The 17027-nt window shown below is 42.6% G+C and overlaps 1 protein-coding gene across 1 annotated transcript in view; it reads left to right on the top strand.

Moving 5' to 3' along the window:
• Positions 1 to 3032: 3032 nt before the first annotated feature.
• Positions 3033 to 17027, top strand: part of PPIG (peptidylprolyl isomerase G) — a 29834-nt gene continuing 15839 nt past the window's right edge. The window contains 6 exon segments of the mRNA XM_086615551.1: positions 3033 to 3129; positions 11485 to 11564; positions 11672 to 11746; positions 13940 to 14047; positions 14552 to 14596; positions 16546 to 16633. Of these exon segments, the coding sequence (XP_086471677.1) occupies positions 11504 to 11564; positions 11672 to 11746; positions 13940 to 14047; positions 14552 to 14596; positions 16546 to 16633 (377 nt within the window). The 5' untranslated portion in view covers positions 3033 to 3129; positions 11485 to 11503.

The raw sequence follows: 17027 nt of genomic DNA, 5'->3' as shown, positions 1-17027 counted from the left end.
GACCCCAGCACAAAACGCTCTGCATGTTCGAGTAACCGAGCGTTGCGAGAGCCGCTTGTGCGCTACGGGGGTTTTCGCCCCCCTGCCGGAGCCGCCGCCGCTTCCGTGGGCCGCGCCGGTGCCCCCACGGCCTACCTGCGCTCCCGCCTCCGCCCCGCGCTGCCGCCGCGCCGCCCGCGGAAAGCCCGCCCGCTCCCACCCGCGGGCCGCCTCCTCCTGCCCCGTGGGAGATTCTGACCCAGAAGCGCTTCGGCAGGAGCAGGGGAAGGGGCTGAGCCTCCACGCAGGCCTCGGGGGGGGGGGGGTGGGGGGCGGGGGGGCGGCCGGGGCGCTGCTGCCCGCCGGCCGCACGCGGGGAGCGAACCGCAGCCTCAGGCTCGCTGCCCGCCACGTTCAGCCTCACGGCAGCTGCGTTACACGCGCACGCTCTGGGCGGAAAAGGGCACTGCCGCGCGCCGCGGGAGGAAGCTCCAAGCCCGGCCCCCCGGAACCGCCTGGCTCCGCCGCGGCACCAGCCCGCCCGCCCGTACCGGCAGCCGCCGCCGGGGCGTAGCCGGAGCGCGGCGCTGCCCTCACCGCACGCCTGGCGGAGAGGCGGCGGCTGCCGCCGCGGGGCTCCCTGCGCGCCTGCGGAAGGAAGGGCGGCGGCGGCGGCGGCGGGGCGGGCTGCCGTGCGGGGCGGCTGGCGGGCACGGACCAGCTGCCGGCGGGCCAGAGCCGCCGCCCCGCGTGTGCGCCGGCGGGGCGCGGGGTGCGAGGCGTCTGCCAGCTCCGGCTGCAGCGAGGGTGATGGAAACGGCCCAGTCCAGCGCCCAGCCAGGCTACATACGGAAACAGATCGGTGTCGCTTGTGCAAGGTTTGAGGCCTCCCCGCGCCTGCGGAAGGCGATCTGGGACGTCCTTAGCTCGCTTTTTCACAGACCCTTCCTGCATTCCAGCCGCAGGCGGATACTGCTCACTCCAAACAAGCGCGTGGTTTCGCCGCAGTATTCCATGTGCCTCTGCTCAGTGCGTTTGGCCCACAACAGAGCGTTTCCCACGAGCTGAAATGTCAGGAAATGTATGGAGAAAGGGGAAAGTCCAGCCAGTTACACCTTCCAAAGGAAATAAAGAATTAAAAGCTCCAAGGGTTATTGTGAGTATTGAGGTCAGATTAATAAAACCAACGGGTTTTTTAATACATTCTGAGGGGAGGAAAAAAAAAAGTCTTCCCTGTCTAGAAAAAATCACAAAAGGACTGAAGTTCAGGAAGGTTGAAGTTCAAGAATTTGGCTTCGCTCTCCTGGAATTAATTTTACTTTATTTTACATTATATTTTTTTAATGCTTTGAAAAAAAAAAATCAACTCTATGAGTTCTGGAAACAAAATCTAACATGTGTTGTATAATTTAGCTCCAGGTCATCTTTCTGCGCCTTTTCCTCACCACCATTGATATAAGGAAGACGTTTAGATAGAATGACAACAGAGTCTTCTAAAATTCTACCTAAAATCACAACCAGGACTATTACCATGACCAATTTTGACAGGTGGTTTTGCAGCTGTCTATCGAAAGTTCGGTTGCTTTACTTTTTGTCTGTTGTTGATCATATGTGTAGCTCATATATTGGATGCTTAGGAATATGGAACTCACACTGGTAAAATAGCCCCTATTTTATTATTTATTATAGGTCTCTAGTGTTTTAGAAAAACAGTAAGTAAAATGTTTAACTGGATTTCTAACAATTTTCTAACTGTAAAATCTGAACTGGAACAGCTCCTGAACCCTTCTGCTAGCAAATCCAGATCGCCTTTTTAGAGTTTACGCAGGCATGCAGGTGACAGGGTGAGCCCCAAACCCTGTCAGGTGATCTCAAAGGGGGGCATTTGCATCTTTCGAGAATCTCAGGCCTTGTGAAAACTCACATAAGAACTTCAAGGCATCTGATCTCCCACTTTAGAGGAAAACTATTCCTCCGTCATTTGAAGGGGACTTCTGCAAATCATATGGATTCTTCATTTACAAGATGCTGAGAGTGGAGTTGTCAAGTACATTTGGATGAAATCAATTAATAATGCCCAAAACAAATTAAAAATGCTAGATAAAATTACATTAAATTTTAAGTTGGACGCATAGGGGAAGAAAATAGTACTTATCAAAGCATGCTGTGCTGAGCCAGCATTGATTTACTGAACAGAAGCCCAGTCACCAGCTTCTTCAGGATTTCAGAACTCACAGGGGGTAATCTCTCAATTGTAATTTTAAGACATTTAGGAGAAAATTGTTTTCTTGCTTTCAACAGACTTCTCAACACTGTCACAGGACTTCCGTTCCCTCCTGTTATGTATGGTTACTACCCTGATACCCACTGGTCTGAATTCAAACCCTCAGAGGAGGTACAATATTTCCGTGCAAGTCTTAGTTAACTTTGAAGGTGCTCACAGCTTCATGCATTGCCATAAACTTTCAGGTCCCTGCTTTTAAAATAAATTAACTTTGAATGGCAATACAGACATAGGGGATAGGATTATCAGGCACTTTTTGCGTACAGGTGGTCTGCATTCCCATTTTAGCGCTTTACGACCCCTAACGATGCGTGCCAGCTACTTCTGGAGTAGCCTAAGCCCTTCCAGTACTGTTTCGGACGTTTAATTTATCCATCCTTTGGCCGTTTTCCGGGCTCTTCGCGTCCCGCCAGCAGGGACGACCGGCGCTAGCCCCGGCCACGTGTGTTCGGGAAGCACTCGTGTACCGGCACACGCCGGGCAGAGGCCTCCCGCCGCTCCGCCGACCCCGCCGCCTTCCGCGCGGCGCGCAGCCTCCCTCGGCGGGGCGGCGGGAGGGGGCGGAGCGCTTCTGACGAGCCCGAGGAGGCGGGCGCCCCCCTCCCCCAACCGCTTCGGCTCCTTCCGAGCGGCTCCCGCCACCGCGCAGGCTGCGCAGCGGCCGCCGACCCTTCTCCGCCTTCCCGGGCCAGGGTGCCGCTTCTCCCGTCTCCGCGCCCCCCGCCCTCACTCCCCACTCCCCGCCGCACCGCCCCCGGGGTCGCCCCCTCCCGCCCTTTCCTTCCACTGACGCAGTCTGTGCCGCACCAGCTCTAACATGGCGGCGAGGCGCTGAGGAGCGCGGGGCGACGCGGGCCGCGAGCGGGGTGAGTGCCGGCGCCGCAGTCGGGCGCCGCCGGGGTCCGGCGCGGTCGCCATGCGGCCGAGGGCCGCGGCCCGGGCTGCGGCGTGGGCGCCGGAGGCTCGGGGGGTGGTGGTGGGGGTGGAGGTCGTAGCGTCGCGGGGCCCGAGGCTCGGTCACGGATGGCGGTGGTCTCGGGCCCCTCCCTGGCCCGCCGAGGTGACTGCCTCGGTCCGTCCGGGCCGCCGCTCCGGAGCGGCGAGCGTGGGGCGGCCGCACCGGCTCCCCGCGCACCCACGCCCCCTCGCAAGGCCCGGCGGCCTGCGTGCGAGGGGTTGGCGGGCCGCGGCCGGGGCGGCCGGCGCGTCCCTGAGGGGGCGCACGGGGCGTCCCAGGGGAGGGCGGCCCCCGGGAGGACACGGGGCTTGCGAGAAGCTGCAGGCGGGCCCGAAGGCAGGTGGGAGCGGGAGGGGCAGGTGGAGCGGCGGACGGGGCCTGGCGAGACTCGCGCCGGGTGGTCGGGTCCGCGGGGCCGGAATGGCCTCTCGGCAGCCTAACGAGCCGCGGGCCGGGCACGCCTCAGGTCTGCCTGCCCGCTGCCAGCGCCCTGGTCGGCCTCGGGTGCTGCTCCGTGCTTGCCCGGGAGTTTGAATGAGTCCTCACTCCTCCCCTAGAAGGTAAGCAACCGGGCTGTCTGCGTGCCACATGTTCTTCTCCCCTCTGCAGGCCTCTCCTAGGGAAGTGGAGCCTACAGGAGTTGCCATGGCTGGCATGAGGGTCCACTGCCTGTCTCTTTTAAGGGTTCCTAAGGCACTTCAGAGGTCTTCCCTACTCGAGTAATGAGTTTCAGGCCCGTTTTGTTTGCAGCCACGACCAAACTCTAAGTGCTGTGTATATATGTTTGTACTTGGAGTCACTGAGCAGGCTTAGGAGAAAAATAAATAGTTTATTGAAACTGGGGGCAAAAATGTCTATTGTAGTGATAAACATTGCCTTACAATTCAGGCCCAAGAAGAAAAGTAGTTTCCATAATGATGATAAAGAAGTCACTTTTGCTAGTAGTTGCCTAATGTTTGACTAGCTAATTATATTTTAGTAATCATCTGAGACCTGTTTTAAGAGGAACATAAGACCATTTCTTTTGCATAAAGTCTGTTTTCTAAGATGTATCTGTTTTTCTGAGAGAATATTTTGTTTTCTGTGTTTTTGTTCTATATTGTCTGCCGAAGAGGTTGTTCTTTGGACAGACGTACATGTTTTTAGTTTACATTGTTTGGGAACTTTTTGTTTTATCTTTTTTTCGCCCATCTTGTTTCACTGTTCCCATTCATTAATGCATTGGGGTCCAACATAATTCAAACTTTTAGGTGCTACCATGGTAAAAATATGATACAAATATTGAAATTACACAATTTATGAAGCGTTAGTTTGTCTAAACTCACAGAGCTTGATTTATCAGTTTTAAAAATTATTTATAAAGATTTCATAAAAAATACAGTTTCTTGTATGTGAAGTAGATCTGAAGGGGAACATATAAAGAACACCATTATCAGTTATCCTCTAAGAGCACCCTTTGGGACTACATTTCTTAAGACTTCCCATTTTCCCAGTCCTCTTCTGCAAAACAGAAACTTGTTTTTAAGTTAGCTAAGCAGTTATCAAGCTGTTATCAAATGAAGATTTATTTTTTTTTCCCTTAGGATCTCAAAAAGTCTATGGATTATGAGGGAATTTGGAGCGAAGAATATGTACTGCAACAGAGGATTTTACTCTGCTGCAGCATGTTGTCTCCCCTACCAATTCAGTCCTCCATGCCATGTGCATTTGTGAGCCATCTTCCATTTGGAAGCAGAATCAGAGTGCCAGGGAGCAAATCTGGCTGTCTTGTAATGGAGCATTAAGAACTAACTCCTACTGTTGCATGGTCTTGCCTTATTCTAATCTTCAGTAGCAGAGGTAGGAAGGGATTTCACTTCCGAAATTTAATTTGGGGATCCTAATGGGTAGATGGCTTGGAGATTGCACTAGACCCTTTAGAAGCTTTTTTTCCATTTCATACAATGCTAGAACTTGCCTTTACTTAGCATTTTATAAGTTTTAAAATATAAATTAATGGTTTCAGACCTATGCTATTCCACTTTCCAGTTACGAATAGTAGAATTGAAATGAATGTGTTTCTTTGCTGCTTCTAGGGGAGCAGTGAACACCAACAAAGGCAGTTATTTGTGCACAGACCTGGGAGAAAACGCCTGTATTTTTTCACAATCTTTACAGGAAAAAAAAAAAAGGTACTTTCTGTTTAAATTAGATCATAGAAAATCATGACTAGCTCTTGACAGCAAAGCTTTTTACTTGCTGTTGACAAGAGAGTCGTTAGATATTTTAACATCTTTTTCATTGTAGGTATCTCTTTCCTAGGAAAATAAAGCAAAGGGCATGATCTAGTAGGAACCTGTATTTCTTTTTAAGTAGTCTAAGAGAATGTTACCAGCTTCTCAGATGACTGTTAGGTTCTCCTAGCTGAGATGTTATAATTGAGTGTGTATCCTGATATACTTCAGTACAAGAAGACTAAATTCGTCTTAATAATTGAAAAAAAAACATACTGAAAGTGATGTAAATGGAATATGCAGTGCAGTAGTGTTAGAAGCATGTACTACGTATTTATTCAGAACCTATCTGAGGAGGATATTTTCTTAAATCTCCCTAAGAGGATAGCAGGCTCTTACCTCATGTCCATGGAAGACAATGGTTGATATTGCCAGGTATCTCTTAATTTGATTTCTTTTGGTTTTTTGGAGGAGGGGGGAAATACTATCTCAGTAGTCCAAAAAAGACTTGTAGCATTATTCTAGAAATGGAGACCTGATGGAAAGTGGTGTTGACCACTTTTTGCCTGCAAAAATGTTGAAAGTCTTTTTTGTGGCTGGCTTTTTCCCTTCTAAATACTGTTAGAAGGGACAGGTTGAAAACCTGTAATTTGTGATTTTTGATGATTAGTAAAAAAGTCTTCCTGCATACATTTAATAGACCTCTGTAGAATGCAATGTTCTCTCTTTTCTTATAGATGTGTTAGTCCACATGATTGCAAAGACAGTGTCCTAGACTTGAAGTGTGTTCAAGTGTAGTACCATATTCCCTGAACCTGCTGACAATAAAAATCTTGTGCTGCTGATTAGTAAAATTAAAAAAAAAAAAAATTGATTTCCTTGGTTGTCATTGCTTTAATTCAGAGCTATTTGATGATGAAACACAGAGATGATGTTGTGTTTGGGAAAAATGCTGAGGAAATGATGGAGATTGAGGGTTGGCTGGTTGGATTTTTGTTGTTCACACCTTCAGTATCATCCTAACGCAGCTGGAAGCTCTCTCACAGGAGTGGAACTAGGAACAAAATTTCGTGTCTCCCATTTCACAGTCATAAATTCGTTTCCAGTTTAATCCATAATGGAACGAACTATAACATTTTTAGTCTGAGGCTCCACCGTCACTTTAAGCTGATATGTGTTGCTGCCAGATCTTTTCTTGGAGGGAGGAGGAAGGGTAGGTTTTATGCAGCTAGGTGGCCACCGATATGAAAGCTCAACAGGTAGATGTGTGAGCCCTCTGCTGTGGTATCAGCCCACAGTTATATAGGCTTCAATGACTGGAACCACGGCCTCATTGAATGTGATATATGTTCAGTATTCTCTTTGTGCATTTGCATTTTCTGGACTCAAAGTTTTGCTTAAAAATATGTTTCTGAAGATTCCAGGTGGCTACCTTTGCAATATAAATTAATGTAGTTTTGTCTTCCTGCATTTGTAGATGGCCTGAAACAAAATGCTAGGAATGTGAGTTTATGCACTTTATTGTTTCACTTCATTTGGACGTAGAATGAAGACCGATGCGGAAGATAGCTGTAAATTGATGCAAGGAAACAAATACAAAGGCAAGGTCGAAATAGTAAGTTAAAAATAGGGGAGAGCTGATGACAATAGAGAAAGAAGTGAAGGAATAGGACATGAAGTATATTTTTCCTACTGAATACATCTTTGCTCCGAGTCTGCTCTGTCCTGTGAAGGGACTGAAACAAATAGGTAGTTCTATGACCTATTCAGCACAGTTACAACTAAAGGGTTTTTTTTCCCCCCTCATAAAGTAGGAAATAAATACTTCTGTATTGCCTGCTTGCCATCAGCTCTTGAGATGCGTGACACATTGATACTTCAGTTGGTGTGCATCTGTGAGTGCTTTCTAGCCCATTTCATAAAAAGGAGCTAGTAATATAAACAGTATTATTACCAGATCCTTGCTAGCACAGGTGATGTTGAAAAATATTCCCAACAATATATTTTTAAGCATATCAACACATGAGTGATAATTCTCTGGCAGAGAGATGCTTGTGAACAGTTTGGAATGGTTATCTTTTTCCATTGGCACAGATAATTTTGAAGAAGAACAGCTGTCTGCATCCTGGCCATGAAGTGGCCAGCTTTGTCCTGCAGATATTTGAACAAAATGATTAGGCTGATGGAGGTGTGAAGGAGTGTGAACCCTGACAGACACAGCTGGTGATGCCTTGTTTATGGATGCAGTTTTGTTCTGACAAGACGAAGAATTTTTGGTGTGTTTGTCAAGAACACAAATATGCTCTAAGTTGAACTGTGATTTCTCTTTCAGAAAATAAAACAAAGAGGCGCTTTTGTTAGATATACTGAAGTGGTGTTTTGGTTGGCTGTTGTTTTGGTTGGTGGTGTTTTTGTCATGGTTTCTACTTAGACTTGGTAAGAGGCTCCTCAAACAGGAGGCGGTTGAGAATAATGAATGGCTTGAATGTTCCAAGCTAGTACTTGGGTTGTTACATTGTCCTGTCTTAAGATTGCCTTCTGCATAGCATTTTTGTGTGTGTGTGTATATGTGTATGTATATTCCCTTCACTATTAAAGTTCCATCAGTTCACAATTTAAAAATGCAAAATTGAAATAATTTGAAGATATAAATACACAAGTCGTGTAAGCCCTGTTGTTACCGGACATAAAGTACTATTGAGCTTTATTTGTAGCTTTCTGACTTTAGTCTGGTATTTTCAATTGTTTTTCTTTGTTGGTTCTGTATTTAACATTCGTACCCCATGTAGTCGCTTTTGGTACAGACAAGTTTTAAGTGATCAGTATGTACAAGATCGTGTTTGGTATTAAATAGTACATGAGTAGAAATTAATAGTTATACAGTTTTTTAAAATTTTTTTTTGTTTATATAGGGGTTTTTTTAAGAGTTTTTACGTATTTGTAACTTAGTAGTTTTCCCTGTAACACTTCAGGAGGTGGTCTATCTGAAGTAATAACTGCACAAAGGATACTTAAGTATATTGGAGAGGAAATGCTCGCTTGGCTTGTAGGTAGATAGCATAAATGTCACTGATATTTTAGCCTGGTTTACTAGGCAACATCAGCTGAAGAGTTAGGTATATTTACTGGCTTGGTGTTTTGTCCAGTCAGGGGCGTTCGTACTCACCAGTTGACGTTACTGTCATTTAGAACCAAGTGCAGCCAGTATTTAGGGGATGTTATTGGAGGTAACATTAGAATATGGACTAAACTTCATTTGTTTCCACGTTCTTGAGAATGTAGAGGTAGAAGACACATCAAATTGGGCAAATGTTGATGAGAATAGGGATTTGGTAGAATTCTTTTCTTCCTTCTCTCTCCCACCTGTTCTTTACAAAACCAAGTTAAAAATTGACAGATGTAAGTACATTGACATTTCTTTTGCACTTTCACTTTAGTTATTATCAATATTCGAAATAAAAGTTGTGTCACATATTAGGATAGTTTGCATTTATTTTTGGCTAAAATACTGTATAAATGTTAAGGCATACCTCTAAATTTCTCAAGCAAATTGCCAGTAAAGCAGGAGTTAAATCCCTCATCACTCAGGCCCTACAGCTAAATGTTTAAAGTTTGGGTACAATCAATTAATCAGTTGTGCTACCACTGATCCTTAAGATGTCTCAGTTCAGTTAAAACTGTCAGTTCTACCACCAAACGATATTTATTGTAGCATTTATTCTGAGAGGTTTCCTAGTTAAAAAGAAAAAAAAAAAAAATCCCTCTGCCCCTCCGTGCAGCTGTGTAGTCTGTTCTGCTGCTGACAGTGTGAGTTGATGGCTGTCCTTTGGACTGGTCTCCGTTCTGAAGGCAGTCTGTCCCCTCCCACCTGTCTCATCTCCCTTCCCCTGCCCACGCTGCCACCTTCCCTGCGCTGCCCCAGAGCTGGTACAGCAGCGTGGTGAGCTGGTCAGCCTTCTGCTAAGCTGACAGCATCAAACTTCTCAGCTACAGGTGTTGTCTCTATTTATTTCTCTGCCTGGCCACAAAATTTATTGTACTAATGAAAGTGAAATGGTAATTCAGGGAGAGGAGCAAGCAGACTGAGGCAAGCCAGCAGCTTTTGATGAGTCTTCGGCTTGTGCAAGTTACTGTATTGGTTACACAGCTAAGAGGATATCTGGTGAGATTTGGCATGTTTGCAAAGTCTTCTCATGCTAAAAATCACATGAATGATAAACTACTGGGGGGTGTTTAATTTAAATCAGTCCTGCATTGTTCTTGTGATTTTTCACTGTGTAATCTTGGCAAAATGTTAGGAGTGACACTGAGCACAAGTAGAGAGAATATAGACTAACATGATTACACTGCTGTCTTTTCATTTCTTACAACCTCTTGTTCGTAAGCTGAGAGTGACAGATGGGGACAATTGAATTTTTTGAGGCTATTCTGTGGCACAGCTATGAGTGAAGCTCTAGAATAGATGTGTGTAGTATGTCAGCTAGATTTGAGTAGTGTTTTCTGGCAATAAAAAGTAATTAGAACTGAAAATTTATGGATTATATTCCAAATTCTAGAAAAGGTCCTCCAGTCTTACAGATCCTTTTGCCGTCATTGTTTTTTTCCCCTCTCTGAAGTAATACAGAGAGGATGGTGCTTCAGAAGAGGAGAAGAATATCATGAAGGCCAGAGATGCAAATGGGATTAAGACATCGATTGTTACTCAAAAATAAAGAGACTTTATACACTCAAAGATAAGGGAAAAGTTGCATTAAGATTCTTGATAAAGAATCATAGAATCATTTAGGTTGGAAAAGACCCTTGAGATGACTGAATCAAACTGTAAACCTAACACTGCTGAGTCCACCACTAAACTATGTCCTTAAGCACCAGGTCTACACGTCTTTCAAATACCTCCAGGGATGATGACTCAAAAGAGATAAGCAATAATGTAAACAATAAAAAGCCGAAATAATTTCACCTAGCAGTAATTGTGTAAGAGAAACATCTTTGTATTTTTTTTTCATGTAGAATGGTTTGGATTGTAATTAGAACAGCTCCTGATAACTGCAGTGACAGGAATCCAGGAAGTATATTCCTAAGAAATTGCATGCTTAAGTCTTAACATGGCTATGTGTTGGTGATTTGTCAAGTTGTAACCATTGTAAGTTATTTTCCGCTCTTTGACCATTTTCTTTATTTGTGGCAGAAGTTCCGATATTTCTTTTCTGAAAGTATGCCTGCTTGCCTTGAACGATTATTACTGACCTAAAGCAGTTGAAGTTTACCAAGTTCACCAAGAGTTCCTGGGCTCTTCACCTTTCTGTGCTCCTAGAGAAGCAGTACATTCTCTCTAGAGCAGCTGTGGTTTGTGGCCCAGGTAATTAGTAGTAACTGAGATGTACCGAACTGGGTTGTGGACCACAGCAGATGATGCATTGGTGAGGAGAACAGGTCTGATCTGAAGCTGGTAACCCTGACCAGAGGGGTGGCTTGGCATGTGGAGGTGGCAGCTGCCTCAGCCACTGACACTGAGCCTAACGGAGACTGCAAATTAGTCTTTTTGAACAGTTGAAAGGCAATTGCAAAAAGTTGTTTGAGAGTGCTCAAACAAATTGTTTGGTCTCAAAGCTGATTTTTTTTTTTTCTTTTTTTTTCCCCTCTCTGATGCTTTTTTTACCTAGGATATAGAATTCTAGGAGCAGACAACATAGGTGATTACCTGTACAATCTGGATAGCAAGAAGACTTCAAACTTTATTATCCCCATACCTTACAGTATCTTTTCTTTCTGTAGTATGGTAGTTCTCTTCTGAAGTATGGCAGTTAAGTTTAAATTTAATACTGTTGCAGCAAACATGAATAAAATCTCTCATTTGGGTCTATAAAACATGAAAATGACCTAAAATGCTTTGTGTTTTCTGAACCTTTAAAAATACTTAGGTTTACTGGTTTGTGGGGTTTTTTTTCTGAAGGTTTGCTTTTCTGTGGATTTTGTTGTCTTCTACATTGACTTACACATAGTTTCACTACACAAAAGGAAAACCTAAGTTTTATTTTTATTACTTACAGTACTTAAACTTTTGAAGCCATGGGAGTAAAGGTCCAGAGACCTCGTTGCTTTTTTGACATAGCCATCAACAATGTACCTGGTAAGAAAATTAAAATATCCATTCAGTAATGTGATATTCGTGTAAGATACATGAGAATAATACAAATACCACTTAACTTTATAATAAATATGACTTTTTTTTCCTAGCTGGAAGAGTGGTCTTTGAACTGTTTTCAGATGTATGTCCAAAGACATGTGAGAATTTTCGCTGCCTTTGCACAGGTTTGTAGATTTTAAATTTTATTTACAATTTTTAATGTAATACCATGTTAGGTAGCTTGATGTCTATGTTATTTTTCCTGACATTTTCTTACATATAAAAATAAGTATGTAAAACGTTGGTTCTTGGTATCTCTAGAGATTTAGCTGGTTTCTTGTATACATCTGATGTAGAATCAAAGCAGTTGTAGCTTTGGCTTGGTATGTTGCAGGGAGTATATACTGATCAACTTTAAATACAGACACAGTAAGCTGATTTTCTGTTATTAGCATAGATATTACTGTTCACATTATGTAACAGCATCCCGTCTTGAAAGGTAGCCAATGAAACGTCAACCATGCAGACTTACTTTTCAGTCTTATGATACTTTGAGGTATTTGAAAGATATTGCTGGTATTCATAAGTGGTTTTTTTTCTTTTTTTTAATTTGTTTTTTGTTGATGGAGACTGGTCATTTCCACTCTGTTGAACTTCAGATTATTTCTTGAACAGAATGCTAGGAAGAATCTCTCCTGGACGCATTTTCAAATGGAATTGTTGTCCTGTGGACTGCATGCTTTTGTTGAAAATGCTGACAGTTGTGCTAAACTTCAATTTATTAACAATAGTTTTGTGAATACATAAATAGCATACATGCTTTGTCATTATCATTTTCTGCTTCCTTCCCTTCCAGCTCTCTTGTTTTTTAGGTCAAGGCTCTGTAGCTGTTAATATTGAATCACTCAGCAGTACTAATATGATCAGAATCAGGTGTGGGTGCATAATTACATTCATGTCAAGTTAGCTAAACCACTTAATGCGCCATTCATGATGTCTGCAGGGATGTAGGTATTACCTGATCTGACATTAGGTTTCCTGGCACAAAATCAGTTTATCAAAATTTGTTAACAAATTTGAACCTTAAAACAATTCTAATGGCTGTGAGTATGTTGTCATGTGACCATGGCATGCTTCATTTGCTATCAACTGCGCAGAAGTCAGATTTATTGAATAAAGGTGTTATTCCCTGCTACTGCTTTAAATTTTTGACTTGGAAGTCTTTCAGCAGGTCAGGAACAAGCGCTACTAAGTTCATTCTTAGTTGCTGACATTCAAAATCAAATTCAGATTCTGAACTACTTTGCTGCTTAAACATACTTAAGAGTAGTGAGGAAAATATATGGGTAGAGTGTTTAGGATATTGATCATCAGCAAATTAATTCAAGTCTTTGTTTTGTTTGCTTTCCTTACTGCTTTTTTTTGGGGCAGTTTTGAAAAGTGTATGCTGTCTTTTTAAAACAGAGGTCAACAGCTCTGTATTGGCCCGTTATAGCTCCATTAAGCATATGCCAAGTTAGTGGAACAGGTACAACTTCACATTTATTGAAATTCCTATCAAAAGTGTTTTTCTAGCTAGTTAGATCCATATGGAGGCACCACTTTGTTACGGGTAAGTTCAGAGGCAGCTGCCCTTGACAAAAGCTGCCAGTTTAATAGCTCAGAATAAGATTACGGGAAGGTAGAGGCTAATGGTTTGCCAGCACTGAGAGGAAGAGACCGTTTTCCCTCCAACATACTCCCACCTATTACCTTACTGCTACCTTGAGGTTGGCTCTGCAATTCACAGGACCCACCAGGAGCCATTCGTCTTACTGACTCAGCAGAGACCTTACCTCTTTGAGGGTAGCGGGGAAAGTAGATAGTGGTGTAGCTGAAGCAGAGGGTCTGCTTATGGGTCTTGAGCTCCAGAGCTGCTGTAAGGGAGGAAAATGGCACTTGTAATCATGAGCTGGAGAGGGAATGAGATTCCTTCTCCATCCCCCTGGCTCTTGTTTTTTTTCTGAGCTTTTGTGGTACCTTAACCTTGCCATATTGTAACTGAATTGCTGAGTGTTTCCTGCATGCTTCCGAGCAATGCCGGTTATCTTAAACCTGAACTGGCTGTTTAGTTTCAGTCAGTCTGCATGGAAGAGACTGGAATTGTATGCTAATGTCAGTAAGGAGTTCTTCCGGTATAACCGTAGAAACAGAAGGTAGTTTCTGCTCTGCTTTCTTAAGTGCTAGTTTCTTATTGGTATTACAGGTGCGTGTCCGCCTCACAAGCTCATTTTTCAGAGCTTAGTAGATGATTTTGATTAAGCACTTTTGTGCTACTTATTTTTTTTCTACAGGTACAGAGAGTGATTTTGTGTTTTGTTCATCCTCTTCTCCTTTAGGTGAAAAGGGTACGGGAAAATCCACCCAAAAGCCATTGCATTACAAAAGTTGTCTATTTCACAGGGTTGTGAAAGATTTTATGATCCAAGGAGGTGACTTCAGTGAAGGTATGATGTGAATCTGTGAAGGAAACTTTAATGCTTATGTAATACAATATTACAGGAGTTCTGTGTAGCATCATTTACTTACATTAATTAATCTGTTGTTCAGCTGCTTTTTTGCCTTTTTTCTGCATAAGAATCTTTACATGAAAACTTACATAATAAACTTACACACATGCGTGCACACAGTTATACTTTTGCTCCATTATCTCAAAACTCTGAGTAGTAAGTAGTTTCTATTGCAAGTTTTAAATGTGAGGGTAAAGTATTTTATCTGCTGCTGGGAAATAAAGAAAAAAGAGACACTATAGCAGAATGCATGGGACAATACTTTCTTGTTTTCCGAGTTTGCTTTGGAACTACAAAGATGCATCTTAATCTTTGCGTAGCTTGAAGAATTCAGTGACTTGGACACAGTTGGATCGGTATTTGGTATTATGAAGCACCTTCCATATAATGTAACTCTTTTAATCACTACTTTAAGTTGTAACTAACTTTTCATCTTTCAAGGAAATGGCAGGGGAGGAGAATCCATTTATGGTGGCTTTTTTGAAGGTAAGAATTTCATAAGTCTGCTCTGTTTTGCAGAGCCTTCTGTAGTCTCTTTTCTATAATCCTGAACATTGTTTTTGTTTAGTTTTTTGTGGTCTTAGAGGCCTTTGACTGTCCAGTTTAGGTTATTTTATTTTACTTTTAAGATATGAGCCTTTTTAATGAAAAATTGAAACCAAACTCCTTTGTATTTGTCCATTTTACTAGATTTACATTTCTGTAACTGTTTTTAAACATACACTTCTGGCTTAAGCAGCTAGCTAAAAGTTGGGGATTGTCTTTCCAGTGAAAAGGAGAAAGGTGTGATATAGTCAGGTTTCCATGGAAATGTTTATTTAAAAGAAAGCATAAATCCCTGCTTTCCTGAACCCAAGAGGAATTAATGATAAAGAGGCCGTTGGTTTTCTCACAGTCCTGGTTCTTTATTGGTCAGTGTTGCAGAGGTACCACCTCTTCTGCACTCCAGTGTGTTTCTCAGCCTGTGTTTGTCCAGAATGTAGTGGAGTATCTCTGTGTTTCTTGGAGCAGTTTTTGTCCTACACCTAAACCCATGTAATGGCTAGCTGCCACCAGCAGAAGTAGTTATGCTCCTCCCTCCTTCCTGCCACTTTTCCTGTCTGAGCTTGAAGCAAACAATCAGAAGAATTATTCACTATTTAGTAGGGCCAGGCCGCAGTTTTTTAACAGACCTTGAGTTGAATCAACAGTTTGCAACTGCCAAAAGAGGGAAGGGGTCTTACCTTGCACTGACTCTCATTCAGATCAAACTTTTGGCTGATTCAGCTTGCTAAAATGCCCAAAGGCTATTGCAGAAAAAAAAAAGGTATTTATTTCCATATTAGTGAGTGGACCCAATTTTATAATTTGACAAGTATCAGAACCAAGACAAGTAAGTAGCTGGGTTTGAGGAAATGTATGGTTGGGCAAGGTGGAAGAAGGAGCAAAACCTCTACCTACCTTCTGGCAGTTGCAAGCTGACTGTTCACGTCAGCCACAGTATGAAACCAAATTTGTGGGAGTTTTTGCTTTTGTGGATCCCTTAACCAACTCACCATAGGATTACACTGACACTTGACGCTGTGCCAGATAGACTGTACAGGTGACTGGAGAGTGAGTGGGGCTGTCCTTTTCACTGCCAGTGACAGTGTGATGTGAAACCATATTTACAGATAGTGTACTCTTCTTCCTTGTTAAAGCTTGCCCCTGCCATTTGTATCTAAACAATATTGAGCAAACTTCCTCTGTGTGAAGAGTTTGGATACCCAAACAGCCTTTATGCTATTTTGAGAAAGGAGGGAGGTAGGATAATCTCTTACAGATATCTTAATTTAAGAATAGTGATTACATTTCACAGTTTCATGGGGATTTAGTTTGAACTGTTACAGGGATTTCCTCATCAGAAGTAGGATTTGTTCGTTCAAGTTAAACTTATTTTTTTAATGGTAAGCTTGATAAATTCATCTGTGTGTCTGGCAGATGAACAGAAGTTGTTTGGGATTGCTATCAAACGGGATATCCATGTGTGTTAAAAAATAATAAAACAACAAAGCTATCTGAAAATGAGGAGATTGTTAACAGTTAATGCACAGCTAAAAAACTTCTACTCCAAAGAGGCAATGATCAGTATGTGCAAAATAGGAAGAGCAACAACTTAAAATGATGAGGTTTCTGCTAATGTTGGTAGGAAACAAATTTCTTGAACAAGAATGCTCCATGTTTTAGTTTTTTCTCAGGCTATAAACCATTAATTCATATTTCTCCTTAGTAGTTGCATTATTTAGAATGGAAGGAATAACATATTAAAGAAAAGCTATTATTTTCAATCTGGTTTTAATACAACTTTTTACTGGCGTGACTAGCAGATTTATTTAATAAAAATGAGTTTTATGAGATGATAGTATTTATCTAAGCATATATGGTATATTTAAAGTAACTGAAAACACTTTCTTTAGATGAAAGCTTTGCTGTAAAGCACAACAAAGAATTTCTCCTTTCAATGGCCAACCGAGGCAAAGACACAAATGGTTCACAGTTCTTTATGTAAGTATTGAACTGTCCTGAAACGTGCGTGTGGTTTTCCATTTGTAAGCTGTGAAGGTCATCCTTTTAAATATTGGAGACTAGCTCCTGCGCAAACCTAAAGTTGATGGTTTTTAACAAAGTTGCATGGAAGTAGCCATTTTCCTAATGCGCTGTTTAGGGACTCTGTTTTTACCACTTTTGTGTTTAGTGCTTATTGTTTGTGCAAAAGAGCTTTTGGTATTTTTCAGTAGCTGTGTTCTAATGTGGACAATAAAGCAAACCTGTTAGTTCCTTGTAGAACTCTTACTGCTTTCTTCTAGTAAGTGTTGTTGGGAAGGAAGCCAAGTAACTGAGAGTTCTGAAAGGTAGTAGATGCTTTTTTGTCACAAAATAATTTTCCAATGCAGTCTCC

This window comes from Tauraco erythrolophus, chromosome 8, assembly GCF_009769465.1.
Source record: "Tauraco erythrolophus isolate bTauEry1 chromosome 8, bTauEry1.pri, whole genome shotgun sequence".
NCBI lineage: Eukaryota > Metazoa > Chordata > Aves > Musophagiformes > Musophagidae > Tauraco > Tauraco erythrolophus.
This window is presented reverse-complemented; position numbering and strand designations above follow the sequence as displayed.